This window comes from Hyperoodon ampullatus (genome assembly GCF_949752795.1).
Source record: "Hyperoodon ampullatus genome assembly, chromosome: 7".
Taxonomy (NCBI): domain Eukaryota; kingdom Metazoa; phylum Chordata; class Mammalia; order Artiodactyla; family Ziphiidae; genus Hyperoodon; species Hyperoodon ampullatus.
The window spans coordinates 64,790,161-64,805,439 of record NC_136920.1 but is presented as its reverse complement, the minus strand read 5'-3'; the positions used below and the strand labels follow the sequence as shown (position 1 = coordinate 64,805,439).

The following is a 15,279-nucleotide window of genomic DNA, read 5'->3' as shown; positions in this document are numbered from 1 at the left end:
TACTATGTTCAAATCATTTTTTTTCCCTAAAAGCTGTGACTCTATTTCCTTGTACCACCTCTCCCAACCCCTGTCATCACTATCCTCACAGTTATTCAAGTCTGAAAACTGAACGTCATCTTTAATACTTCCCTCTTTTTTACCCCAATACAATATATCAGGCCCTATCAATTCTATATATAAAATGCTTGTATAATTATTATATCCACTTTCTCCATTCCCATTATCACCAACATAGTCCAAGTGACTATCATCTCTCTTAATGTAACCATCTGCCCCCCCAACCATTCTCTATTTAGCAGCCAATAATCTTTAAAATTGTAAACTAATTCCCTTTAACCAAATCTTTTAACAATTTTCTACTCTATTTCCTAAAGCCTAAAAGGCCCTGTGTTATCTTGCTCCTGCCTGTATCTTCAGCCTCATTTAAAGAAACCTTCTCGGGGCTTCCTTGGTGGTGTAGTGGTTAAGAATCCACCTGCCAACGCAGGGGACATGGGTTCAAGCCCGGGTTCAGGAAGATCCCACATGCCACGGAGCAACTAAGCCCATGCGCCACAACTACTGAGCCTGCGCTATAGAGCCCGCGAGACACAACTACTGAAGCCCGCACGCCTAGAGCCCGTGCTCCACAGCAAGAGAAGCCACTGCAATGAGAAGCCTTCGCACAGCAACGAAGACCGAATGCAGCCATAAATAAATAAATAATAAAGAAACCTTTCACCCCCCACCGCCCCACCTTATAGCAGCCTTCTTTAGGTCCTTTCAACAATACACATTACCCCATTGCACAGTCTTTGTACATGCTGTGACTTTCTACCTACAACACTTCTCTCCAGTGCTCCACCAGAGTTAACTGGTCCACAGCTTCACATTCTTTGGGTCTCAGTTTAAACATTTCCTTAGAGAAGCATTTCCTCACTGATCACACTAGGGCTAAGCAGGGCTCCCTATTAGTCTCATAAGCTCCAAGGTTTTTTTACTTCATAATACTTATTACATATTTGTAATTATTATATTTGTAGCTGGTTTTATGTCTGCCTCTATTAGACTTTAAGCTCCACTGAGAGTAAGGACTTTACTGTATACCCACTTCCTCATAGTTTGACATTCAAAATACTCAACAAATTTACTGAAAGAATAACAATGAATCAACAAAAAAAGGCTCTCTGGAAGCAGTTCTGATCACCTAGGGGCTGTGCTGAGTGAAAAAGCATATTTATATTTTTAGACCGATGAGCCCACAAAGACCACTACTATGGCACTTTTTAGGCCATTAATATTACAGTAGGGGGCTTCCCTGGTGGCGCAGTGGTTGAGAGTCCGCCTGCCGATGCAGGGGACACGGGTTCGTGCCCCAGTCCGGGAAGATCCCACATGCCGCGGAGCGGCTAGGCCTGTGAGCCATGGCCGCTGAGCCTGCGCGTCCAGAGCCTGTGCTCCGCAACGGGAGAGGCCACAACAGTAAGAGGCCACAACAGTGAGAGGCCCGCATACAGAAAAAAAAAAAAAAAAAAAAAAGACAGTAGGTATCTTGTCTCCCGCATCAAATTGTGAACTCCTGGAATGAACTGCTAGAATCAGACAGTTATAAGCATAAGTGATGTCACTTCCTGCATTTTTAACTCTTGAGCAAGTTTGATTCAGCAAATCTAACTCTTAATTACCAAGTTAGTATAACAAAATCTACTTCACAGGATAGCTCTAAGGAATGGAAAGTATTTTGGCAAATATCAAGACATAACAAATGGAGAGTTCCCTGGTGGCCTAATGGTTAGGATTCCGGGCTTTCACTGCCATGGCCCGAGTTCAATCCCTGGTCGGGGAACTGAGATCCCACAAGCCGCGCAGTGTGGAAACACACACACACACACACACACACACACACAGACTTAGAACAAGTGGACAAGACAATCTTACCACAAAACAATATATGCAATACACCAAAGCACTGGTCAAGATGGGGAAAAAAATGGATCACAGTGCTGGTAGACGTATAAAACGGTACAACCATTTTGGAAAACTGGCAGTATCTGACATGCACCTATCTTACAACCTAGCAATTTCCCTCTTATATATCCAAGAGAAATAAGTGCTTATGTTCACAATAATACCTGTCCATTAACAAGTGAATGTATAAACAAACTGTGGTACAATTCATATAATGAAATACTATACAATAAATTAAAAAAATAAAACCAACCTACGGAATCAAGCAATAATACAGATCTCAAAAATATATTGAGAAAGAAGCCAGACTATATCACATACTATGTGATTCTATTAATGTGAAGTTTAACGACAGGCAAATCCAAGTTATAGTTAATGGAAGTCAGAATAATGGTAACCTGAAGACAAGTCTCAAGAGAAAATTCTAGGCCAATGGAAATGTTTTATTTATCTATCTTATCTATCTTCCTACCTACCTATCTATCTATCTACCTTAATCTAGATGGTGGTACCTAAGTAAAAGCTGACTGAGCTGTACATATTTTTGAGCTTTGTGTTATATGTAAATTATCCCTCAATTAAAAGAAAAAGCCAACAACACTACTTTTACTTGAACATTCACAGCATTATTCCTAAAAAAGTAGAAACAGGGCTTCCCTGGTGGCGCAGTGGTTGAGAGTCCGCCTGCCAAAGCAGGGGACGTGGGTTCGTGCCCCAGTCCGGGAAGATCCCGCATGCCGCAGAGCGGCTGGGCCCGTGAGCCATGGCCACTGAGCCTGTGCTCCGCAACGGGAGAGACCACAACAGTGAGAGGGCAGCATAATACAAAAAAAAAAAAAAAAGTAGAAACAACCCAGATGCCCATCAACTGATGAATGGATAAGCAAAATGTGGCATATCCATACATTCATGTATTGTTATTCAGTAATAAAAAGAATGAAGTACTGACACTTGGTACAACATGTATCAACCTTAAAAACATTATGCTGTGTGAAAGCAGCCAGTCACAAAAGACTACAGATGGTATGATTTCATATATATCAAATGTCCAGAATAGGCAAATCTATGAGCAAAAAGTAGCCTAGGACTGGAGGTGTAGGGCGGAATTAGGAGTAACTGCTTAATGGTATGGGGTTTCCTTTAGGGGTGATAAAAACGTTCTAAAGTTTGTGGTGATGGATGCATAACTGTGAATACACTAAAAATCACTGAACTGGATACTAAAGTGGCTAAAATCAATAAATTTATTTTTAAAAATCAACAAAACTAAACACTGAAAACAAGCATTTAGTTTATTACCCTATTATTTTAGGTCACTTTGAATGCCTTCAAAAACAAACCAGCATAAATCCAAAAAGAACAACTGACCAAAAAAAAAAAAAAAAAGTTACTTTCAGACAACAGAGCTAGACTAAGGGTAAGAAACAAAGGATATTTCTGTCAGCAGGAATAGCACAAGCAATCTCAACCTCGGACATCTACCTACTGGCCCCATCCAGCTGAAATCCCTAGTGCAGGAAGCCTTGTATTCTCCCAAAGAAGGTAACAAATGGACTTAAATTAGTACTAAATATTAAAAATCAGGTTCTCAAGAAAATTGAGACAGAAAGTAGGTTCGTAATCACTTAAGACTGGGATGGGGATTAACTACAAACTGGAAAGAGGCACCTTACTGGAATAATGGAAATGTTCCAAAACTGGATTGTGGTAATAGTATTATCTACCAAAAATCACTGATTTTATTTAAAACAGGTAAAGTTTATGATATGTAAATTATACCCCAATAAAGTTTAAAAATGGGGGAAAAAACCCATGGATCTGTACAATTATAAAACAGGACAAATAAAGATATACACTAACTATACAAGTTAGGAAAAAACTCTTTCAAGCATTGAGTAATCTCTAACAACTTTCCGGCATTCTTGGATATAGCAAACTATCACATATTTAGAAGAATTCCTATCACATGTTAAATATTACTATATTTATTAACTATCATAAATTTTAAAGGTCTTCATGTTTTACACTATAAAAAATAAATTTAAGTAAAAATATCACTAGCATCAATTTTTATCACAAAGTTTGGCAAACACTGATTAGGCTTGAGAAGATGCTACAATAAATCTTTTATGAGTCAAAGTATAAATGTAACTTCTGGATGCTGACACTAATTATAGGCCCCTCCTCAAGCTCCTGGCTTCTAGCAGTCAGAGAACCAGGAGAAATGAAGCAACAAATGGGTCATTATATATCATTAAGTAGAGCTAAAACTGCTAATACTCAGGTTTAAAAACTGCTTACCATAACACAAACTACCTTTCTAGACAACTTTTTACCTTCTCATCATCTGTCATCATGCCAAATTATTCAACGTTCATCCTTAACCCACCTCATCAAAATTCTTCAAGAGCTCCAACTCCATCTCCATCTCCTTTAACTCCACTCCACATACTAGTACTTACAACATGCCAGATACGACAGAGATAAAAGATCACCACTATCAAGTAGGTTGGGAGATTAATTCTAATTAGACTGACAGGTAAGTTTTTTAGTTAGACCCTAAAGGATTTAAACCCACAGAGATGGAGAGAAAAGATTTTTAAAAGGAAAAGAAGTATGGGTTATGTTAAAGAGATTACTAGAAGAATGAAAGAGAACAGTGAAAGACAAAAATGAATAGGTAGGGACTTCCCTGGTGGTGCAGTGCTTTAAGAATCCGCTTGCCAATGCAGGGGACACGGGTTCTAGCCCTGGTCTGGGAAGATCCACATGTCGCGGAGCAACTAAGCCTGTGCACCACAACTACTGAGCCTGTGCTCTAGAGCCCTACTGAGCCTGTGAGCCGCAACTACTGAAGCCCGTGCGCCAAGAGCCCATGCTCCGCAACAAGAGAAGCCACCCCAATGAGAAGTCCGTGCACCGCAACAAAGAGTAGCCCCCGCTTGCCACAACTAAAGAAAGCCTGCGAGCAGCAACAGAGACCCAATGCAGCAAAAAATAAATAAAAATAAATAAATCTATAAAAATTATTTTTAAAAAAATGAATAGGTATATTGTGACCACATCAAGATCCATTAAGTGTGAACTTTTTTTGAAAGTTTTTACATGATCAGATCTATGCTGCAGGAAGAATAAGGTCCTGAAGCAGTATGAAGAATATAATTCTAGGATAGATGACTATTAAAACATTACAAGAGCTTCCCTGGTGGCGCAGTGGTTGAGAGTCCACCTACCGATGCAGGGGACATGGGTTCATGCCCCAGTCCGGGAAGATCCCACATGCCGCGGAGCGGCTGCCCCCGTGAGCCATGGCCACTGAGCCTGCGCGTCCGGAGCCTGTGCTCCACAACGGGAGAGGCCACAACAGTGAGAGGCCCACATACCGCAAAAGAAAAAAAAAAAATTACAAGTAGAAAACTATTATTACAACAGCTAATAATAGGCCTGAAGAACTTCTACTCCACAGGTAGCTCCCCTTACTCCCCAAAATAAGTCAAACTACAAAAGAAAAAAAAAACGAAAGACATACATATCACATAAACAAACTTCCCCTGACCCTACTACCTTTTTAACCTACAAACTTATTCCTACCCCCTTACTAGAATTTCACTCACTAACCCTGTAATCAGAAATTTTCTCCAAGGTTGCCAATATTTTTAAAGCTCCCCTCCCCTGCCCCCACCAAACTCATTTTGCTTTAACTTCCCTCATTTAGAAATACCAACAACCCTTTCTTTTTCTAATAGCTTTTTTACTTATTACAAAAGGAATTCATGTTCACTGGTAGAAAATATTTAAGGAAAAATGAAACTAAACCTACAACCAATCTTCTTACTTGAAATTCCTTTTCTTGGCGCCCTTTGGCTTTTCTGCACAATTCTCCCGTCTCCTTTTCCCTATGTCTCTCAATGTCCCCAAAATGGGCATGGCCCAAAGGGTATGCAGCCCTCTAGTCCACCCCACACCTCTGGATCACACTCCCTTCCTCTCAATTCACCTGCAGAAGAAAAATCACTTTTCCATTACTGCTTTCTCTCCTAAACTTCAGTTCCACATTCCCAATTGCCTACTAGACATTTTCTCCTTGGTGTTTCCAGCTCCTCGAACCAGACAGACTGTAGTAAGCATTGCTTTCTCCAATATCAATTTCCCTTCTAGACCCACATTTTCCAATGTAATCACCTAATGTCAATATCTTTTTTTTTTTTTTTTTTTTTGCGGTACGCGGGCCTCTCACTGTTGTGGTCTCTCCCGTTGCGGAGCACAGGCTCCGGACCCGCAGGCTCAGCGGCCATGGCTCACGGGCCCAGCCGCTCCGCGGCATGTGGGATCTTCCCGGACCGGGGCATGAACCCGTGTCCCCTGCATCGGCAGGCGGACTCTCAAGCACTGCGCCACCAGGGAAGCCCATGTCAATATCTTTTAAAGCTTACTCTTTAAGTCGTAACTTTTTATCAATTCTCGCCATTTTGTAATGTAACCAAACGGACCTTCAATCAGTTACCGTACTTTACATCATTTATAAGGAAGAGAGGGCTTAAGGGCACTATGACATCAGAGTTTACATAAAATGAATACAATCAGGTAATTTCAAGAGCCAAGGAATTTCTACCCTCTCTGCTTTACTAGAGAAGTTGACAAAGGCAAATACTGTATCTACTTTACCTACATGAAATATGAGGCATAGTGAGGTTAAGGCAGTGTAGTGGTAAAACTGGGACCAGGCTGAGGCTCTTCACTGTGTCCTCCTGCCTTTCATTAAATTGTGGTAATGCTTTCCAACTAAGGGGTTTTTTAAAAACTTCGTAATTATAAATTACTTGGCGACAAAAAAAAAAAAGCGCCCACTTTAAATCAAGCTCATCGTTAATGTGCCACTGACAGAAACAGTAAGTAAAATAATGCATGCATCTATTTCTGAAAAAGAACATTGTTTTCTTACAAATATTAACATGGTGTTATCTTTCTTTCAGATCTTTAACATGCTCTGTCACTGAATAACTTCCTGTCTAACCCTCCAAGAATCCAGGAACTTTCCCTCTCCAAAATTCACAACAGGATCTACTTCATGATATTCCTAATTAAAGAATGTTAACCTGCTCAGACTACAAACTATTCTATCTTCCAAAAATATACACCGTAACCTCATAAATATTTGCTGAATTTCTAGACTTGCTAAATTGTCCTATAAATGTGCCGTCATTTTGCACTTTTCCAGACCTAAGATTTTCATTGATTAAACATTTCATAAGCCTTTAATAAAATAAAATAAAATTAACCATTTATAAATAAATATATCACTTTCAGTTGTAATAGTAACCATCTGTGAAGACAGCAGATGTGACTTAGGTAGTTCGTGAATCTTAAAGATAAACACAAAATATCAAGAAACTTATCGAAGCTATGTCCCCTTACTTTTTTTCACATAAAGCACGTGAAAAAGCAGCATTTCTGCCTACATAAGCATTTTACAGCAATTAAGCTTAGGAACTGAGGGTTTAAAAGAGATTTAAATGAGATTTATGGTTAGGAAAAATTTCAGTTTAAGGAGATAAGAGGTTAACAGGAGGGGTGAGCAGCATGAGTAAAGGTTTGCATATAGAAAGGTTTCCACTGAAGAACACTGGCAGCTAAAGCAGGAAGAGAGCAGCGATATTGTTCTCTGTTATAATAATCTGCCAAAAACCTCCAGATATTATTTTCTTTATCTTACAAATGAAAAAAACAAGTATTTATCAGTGTGTGTGTGTGTGTGTGTGTGTGTGTGTGTGTGTGTGCGCGCGCGCACAGATAGGAAAGGACAGTCTTTGCATTCAAGAGCAGATAGTCTGGAATATAAGAAACAATGCTGAATGAATACCAAATGCACATATTTTAGATTAGCTAAACAAATTTTTAAAAATTGCACTTCTAGATATACTAGAAAACATAGTATATAATTTAAATGAGAAGTGACAGATGTCTGTAACACAAACCTACTTTAACAATTCAAAGATGAGTATTCTTAACACTCTTAACATTATTCAAGGGCTTCCCTGGTGGCACAGTGGTTAAGAATCCGCCTGCCAATGCAGGGGACACGGGTTCGAGCTCTGGTCCGTAAGGATCCCACATGCCGCGGAGCAACTAAGCCCATGTGCCACAACTACTGAGCCTGCGTTCTAGAGCCCACGAGCCACAACCACTGAAGCCCACGTGCCACAACTACTGAAGCCCAAGTGCCTAGAGCCCGTGCTCCGCAACAAGAGAAGCCACCGCAATGAGAAGCCTGCACACCGCAATGAAAAGTAGCCCGTGCTCGCCACAACTAGAGAAAGCCTGCACGCAGCAACGAAGACCCAACACAGCAATAAATAAATATATTAAAAAAGAAAAAAAAAACATTTCTATTATTCAAGTTCTTATTTCTCTTTGCACTCAACAAACATTTACTATAGAGAGCCTATAATGTGGCAGGCACTGTGCTTATAAGAGTGCCAATTTTCATGTTGCAATAATGCTATCTACTAGTGAGCTCAGTGTCCAAATAATATGTACTTGTGTTCTTTCTCCATCAGTGCTGATCATCTGCCACTGAGATGAACAACTACAAAGTTAGTAGACTGAGGTAGGAAATGAAATGTATTGCACGTCAGATTGGTTAATCAATTGGCACTTAAACAGTAATTCAAATAATCTGGAGAGAAATTAGTAGGTGCCAACACTTTCCTAAAATTTTTACATTCATCATCTCACTCAACCCACACAACACAATGTCATACCATAATAACATAAGGAAAATGATGGTTAGAAGTTAAGTAACTTTAACACCCCACAGCTAGTGCAGAAATCTTCAGTAGTTAAAAAAAAAAAAAAATCACAATGGTTTTCTTCAGTCTTTGAGGCAAAGCTTGTTATACAAACATATTTCAAATTGGGACATGAGAGAGAACCATGGGTTCCAAATTACAGCAGAGGTTCCAAAAAAAATCAAAATTCATAACACACTACAGAGTAAGTGGGGAATACTAAATCAGATTTATCTTGAAAATACCTGCCAGAAAGAGTGGTTTTACTGTGGTCTTTAACAGTGTTATGGAACTTTATCTATATGTAACATAAAAACATATATATAAACAGGGACTTCCCTGATGGCACGGTGATTAAGAATCCGCCTGCCAATGCAGGGGACACGGGTTCCAGCCCTGGTCCGGGAAGATCCCACATGCCGCGGACCAACTAAGCCTGTGCTCCACAACTACTGCGCTCTAGAGCCTGTGAGCCACAACTACTGAAGGCCGTGCGCCTAGAGCCCGTGCTCTGCAGCCAAGAGAAGCCACCGCAATGAGAAGACCGTGCACCGCGACGAAGAGCAGCTCCCATTCTCCGCAACTAGAGAAAGCCCGAGCGCAGCGACGAAGACCCAACGCAGCTAAAAATAAACAAAATAAATAAATACAATTAAAAAACAAAAAAAGCACCCTTAAAATCCTTGAAGTGGAGGTGGTAGAAGACATCTAAAGCCTATACTGTTCTCTATTATAACAGGAAGTCAGTAAAGCCTACCATTAACAAACAAAGAATTGCAGTAACAAAACACAGTAATACCTGACCTCATGAAACTCAAAAATTATACTGGGGAAACAATAAGCAAAATACATATGATAAATAAGTGACACAGAGAAAAATAAACAAGTGAAGAGAGACAGGGAGCATGGTAGTCAGGCCACTCCTTAGGGATACAGAGGCAGTTGAATAGTGATAGAAGTTTCTGGGAGACAACTGAGTAAAAGGGGTTCCAAGCAGATGGAACAGTTAAGTGCAGTAGCTCTGAGACAAAGCCACTTTTCGTTGTTTTTAAACCATCTGCACTCTAATACTTGGATAACATTTACAATTTTTATAGAGTTAGTGATTACTTCACTTAGCTGAAGAGATCCATTCAAATGGCAATGATCTTTTTCTTTTAACTAAATGAACCAAAATGTAGCTTCAGTTGAATGAGACATCATGGACCGATTGGTTCACCCTATTTTATCCAAAGCAAGAAGAGCTTGCCAGAAATAAAATGCTACTTCCTCCTTCTTACTACAGTAAAGCTTCTTCAAGACTTATCTGGGATCTATTTCCTAAATCAAGGTTCTGCCACAATAAAGTCAAAGCAAAAAGTATTCAAATGGAAGCACTTCATTAAAATGGAATCAAGATTAGAAATGAGAATAAATATTCTAATTAATAGAAAAGTTGTCTTAGGAAAATTACTAAAAAATCTAGGTGTAATGACAAAGAAATTTGCAAAATGTAAACATTTAATCATCACAGAAATACAGGCCAGATATCAAATTTTTTTGAAAGAAAAGATGAGCAGTGTTCAGAGTATTTCAAAACCCTAACAGCAGCTTAAGGGTTAAGTAATAAATGCTCTGAATACTATTTTGATTATTTATCTTCTAAAAACTAGCTTGTGAAATACTTACCCCAGGTCTCTACTACAAGATGTTAGTACATACAACTGAACATTCAATAACCTGCTTGAGGAATAAATGAATTTCAAATTTGCAGAAAGTATCACTTACCCAATTTTTCTACAAGGGAACCAATTCTTTCAAATAATAATTTTTAAAATTAATAATTACACACAAGTCCTTTAGTCAAAATAACGTGCTTTTAGGGCAAAGTTATGGTAGAAATCACTATGACTAAACTTTCAGTGTGTCTAGGTTTATATATGCATTAGCACATCATCAACAAAATAATGTTCATCTTAACCTGTGTCTATCACAAAACAAATCAAAATAAAAAGCAATCCACAACTCCCTCTATGGTTTAGTAATGGTTCAAAGTGGGAATTTCTTTCAACTCACTATTTTATATCCAAAAGAAATCTATCCTCCTCCCAAGGTGTCTTCGAGCCTAAGAATTTCAGCATCATTTTTGGCAAGATCTAATGGTCTTATTTACATATAAAATAGATTTAACTTTTCAATTTTAAATAATTTTACACTTAATTTGTCTATACTCCATGGGTGGTCTTCTTAAAATTTAAGTTCCTTGAGGCCAGGAATCTCTAAAACACCACTGTACACTGAAGATGCTCAATTATCAATACTCCTGGAAGTCAATATAAATAATGTTTTTAAATAATTTACCCACCAGCTAAGAAGAGCATAAACTAACTGAATTTCTATTTTAACGAGGGACTTCTCTTTATGTAAAAAAAAAAAAAAAGTACACTAAACCTCACTAAAGCTGGGCAAATTCATAGGAAGGCATAGGAAGTGACAGCGATCCTTTAAAGAAGCCTTTAAAATACTCACTAAAATATGTTACAGAAATTTAGAAACAAAGAATGAAACTGAAAAAAGTACAATAAAATACCCACATAATAAGGCTCTTTTCCAGAGGGTGGTCTCCTCCAAAAATATGGGAAAAAAAGAAACCAACGCTCAGAGAGTTGACATGGAGCTTGGCACGTTTCAAGGCACTCTGTCTTACATCGTCTCCCTTGACTGTCACAGCAAACCCTGTGGCCTAATTTTATGAATGGGAAAAACTCAGCGTCGAAAGGTTAAGAGACTTGCCCAAGGTCAGTCAAGAAATTAGTGGTACAGATCTACATAAAGGGTGCACTTCACCTGACACCTTGCACTAAATCGCGCTGCCTCCCCGACCGAGGCGTTAACAGAGTAGAAGAGCAGTGAATCAGACTCCCATGGGTATCCCGCACTCCCCGCACCCTGCCTAAGAAGCGGGGGCTCGCCTCTGAAAGCTGTTCCTAGCAGCTCAGCCGGAGAGGAGAAAGTTGTGCAGGTCACCGATCAGCCCAGGGAAGTGACAAGCTGACAGGCACGGCCCCCAGTGGGACTAGCTCTGCATTCCCAGGAGCCCCTCCGAATCCGGCGCCAGCGGGACTGCTACCGGAAACGTCTGAAAAACCTCCCGGTGACTTTCGCCCCCTCCTGGGCGCGAGGAACGATCTGGGAATGAGCCAGAGGGCGGCCGGCCACCCGAGCCAGCCATGTGTCCAGCCCGTCACGCCCGCCTCGCCCCAGCCGGCTCCTCATGCCTCGACCGCAGCCAGAGGCCCAGCTCAGGATCCGACGCAAAGGCTGCCTTGGCCGCCGCCGCCACCACCGCCGCAGCAGCCTGAGGGCCCCGGCGTGGCACTCGCCGTCAGGTCCCCGCCCCACGGCTCCAGTTGGGCCCCTCAGCGACGCCGTCCCCGCCTCTGGCCAGGCCCGGAGGGCTCGGCCTGCCACAGTCCGCCCGCCCGCCCGCCTGTCGTCGCCGCCGCCAGGCCGGCGTCCTTACTTCATTGAGCTGGCGCTCCGCGGCCTCACGCAGGGCTGGGTCCATGGTGCCCCGCAGGGCCTCGATAATGGTGTTGGGGTCCATCGCAGGGCGGACGCAGTCAAACCCGGGGCTCGGGTGCTACTGGGCCAGGAATAGCGCCGCTCACTGCGCACATGGACCCGCCGCGCTCCGCAGCGGCAACCGGCGCGAAAGGAAAGAGAAGCGCCAAGGCCCCGGATAGAACCTCTTCTCTTCGGCTTGGAGGCGGGAGATGCTCCGGCCACTTCCTGTCGGCGCGCCCGTGGAGCACTTTGGGAGATGTAGTCCACTTGGGCAGTCCGCAGCCCACGTGGCCCTGAGCTGTCGCTCCTACAGACAAGACCTGTTCTTCAGAAAGAGAAAAATGTTCAAACTTCACAGAAAGAAAATTAAAACAATCAGTTACACACAGATTTCACGTAATAATATACCTATGGTAACCATAAGGTAAGGCTGATGCAATGTGTGATGCTAGTAGCTGTGTAATTGAAGAGAGCCTTTTGAAAAGCAATTTGAGATGTGTTACTAAATGCCATAAAAATGTTTATAATCTTTGACCCAACTAATCGCATTTATGACACTTTATCCTAAGGAAATAACATAAAGGGTTAAATGAGCTTTATGTGTAAAAGGTGTTTATCACATTACATATTTATAATCAAATACTAAAATTATGGGGTTTTTGGTTTGTTTGTTTTTTTTGTTTATTTTTTGAGTATCCAAATTTTGGCACAGACTTTATACAGATCACCTCTAAATGCAGAATAAAAGCATAATCCCTATTAAAATCCACCTTCTTTAAACAGTCAAACATTTTCAGAAAGGTTAAATAACTTGCCCAAGGTCACTTAGTAAGAGGTTTGCCTAGGATTTCAAACCAAGGATGTTTCTGTTTTCAAAGTTTTCATTCTCTCCAATGAATCACTCTGCCTCTCAAAAGAAATGTGGAGGGGCTTCCCTGGTGGCGCAGTGGTTGGGAGTCCGCCTGCCGGTGCAGGGGACGCGAGTTCGTGCCCCGGTCCGGGAGGATCCCGCATGCCACGGAGCGGCTGGGCCCGTGAGACATGGCCGCTGAGTCTGCGCGTCCGGAGCCTCTGCTCCGCATTGGGAGAGGCCACAACGGTGAGAGTCCCGCGTACCGGAGGAAAAAAAAAAAGCACCATGTTAGGTCAATATAAATATAAATAGATAATCTTACCCCACCCCTCAGTCCCTATTCCCATTCCCAAAGGCAATATAGATATCTACACTTCCTTGGGCAACGTTAGTCTGAGGAATTCAGAGAAGTATAAAACACAGGGTTTCAGGGCTAGTTTTGAGCTAGGATGGGATTCCACAAAAATCAAGAAGAGATAAGGGACAATCCAGGAGTGATTTGGTTAATTGATCTTATAAACAATGGTTCTGTTGTTCAAACAAAAACCTGTCTGGCTGCAGGTAAGAGAAAGGAAAGCGGGGTTCAGGGAGTGACCATAATAGCTATAAAGAAATGGAAAGAGTTAATCTTCCCTTTACAGCCCTCCATTGGCGGCTTTTGTGGGTGAACATCAATGACAGGGCCCTTGATCATAAGTACCTTGCACCCAAAGGCATCTTAAGGCCCAGACTGACCTGTCTGAGGTGACTGGATTTTGTCAACAAGACATCCTATAATTACCAAAACCCCACATCCTATACTTCCTATGTTAGGCCTATTTCAGATATCCAAAACATTTCAGACAAAACTTTTCATGAAATTTAGGTTGTTTTCAATAAAGGTAATCATTATATTTGTAACTAAGTGGAATTTATTTTTACACCTTGGTAAGGTTTTTACTCTAAACAATTTAAAGTGTAGGGGTAAAAAAAGGACATGGAAGCTAAGAAAAGAGCTATTGATTATGTTCTGAGGCACATACAAACTGTGCTGCCTTGGGTAAAATTTTTTTATCTCATTGGCCCTCATTTTTCATTTCCATCATCTATAAAATGAGGAAATAATTCCATCCCAGGCTCCCAAAATTATTCTGAGAATCCAATGAGGTTAAAAAGTTCTTTGTAATTATAAAGCTCAGTACAAACATAAATTGTTACTGGTATTAAGAAAAGGGCCGAGGAGAAAGGAAGGTAAGAGGGCAAGGAAGGAAAGTTAAAGAAAGTGAAGAAATTGGGACTTTCTGCAGAGCATCCTTCCCAGCAGTAAGTGTGCACTTTCAACAGTTTGGTACATATATGTCCTTATAAAGCTTAGTATATGCAAGGAAAGGTTAAAGACAACCTTGTACTGATACTGTCACATGAAGACCATTTTATTGCATTTCTTTTAAGTACACTGACCTACATAAAATTGAAGTTTATGACCTAAACCATATAAAAATTTTTAAAGATCAACTTCATCAAGGTATAATTTACATAAAATTCAGTGAGTTTTCACAAAGTTATACACCCATGTAACACCACCATAATCGACATATAGATTCTAGCCATTAGCCCTTCCCAGTCACCTCTTAACATGCTCAGCCCTATGACACATATGCTTTCTATTCCTGTCAGTTAGATTTGCCTTTCCTAGAGTTTCATATAAATGGAAGCATTCAGTAAGCACTTTTTATGTCTGGCTTTTTTTTTTTTTCACTCACTGTAGCACTTCTGAGATTATTTCTATGATGTTGAGTACATCAGGTCATCCTTGTTGCTAAATGGCAGTCCATTGACTGGACGTACAATTATCCATTCATCTGTGGCCCTTTGAGTCATTTCCAGTTTTTGCCTATTGTGAATAAAGCTGATATGTACATTTGTGTACAAATCTTTGTGTGGATATATGTTTTCATATCTCTGGTAAATAGCTAGAATGGAAAGGCTGGTTTGCATTGTAAGTGTATATGTAACTTTATAAGATACTGCCGAACGATTTCTAAAATTGGTTGTACAATCTTACATTCCCACCAGCCATCATGGACATTTCATTGTTCCACATCTTGATACACCATATTAACAAGTTGAAGGAGAAAAACCATATGATCATCTCAATAGATG

The 15,279-nt window shown here is 40.6% G+C and overlaps 1 protein-coding gene across 1 annotated transcript in view; it reads right to left on the bottom strand.

Annotated features, from left to right (window-relative positions):
• Nucleotides 1-12,351, bottom strand: part of IPO7 (importin 7) — a gene marked incomplete at its 3' end in the record, with an annotated part of 47,070 nt that extends 34,719 nt beyond the window's left edge. Inside the window, exon 1 of the mRNA XM_079708456.1 lies at nucleotides 12,241-12,351. Coding sequence (XP_079564582.1) covers nucleotides 12,241-12,324 — 84 coding nt within the window. The 5' untranslated portion in view covers nucleotides 12,325-12,351. The remainder of the gene's footprint in view (nucleotides 1-12,240) is intronic.
• Nucleotides 12,352-15,279: the final 2,928 nt, after the last annotated feature.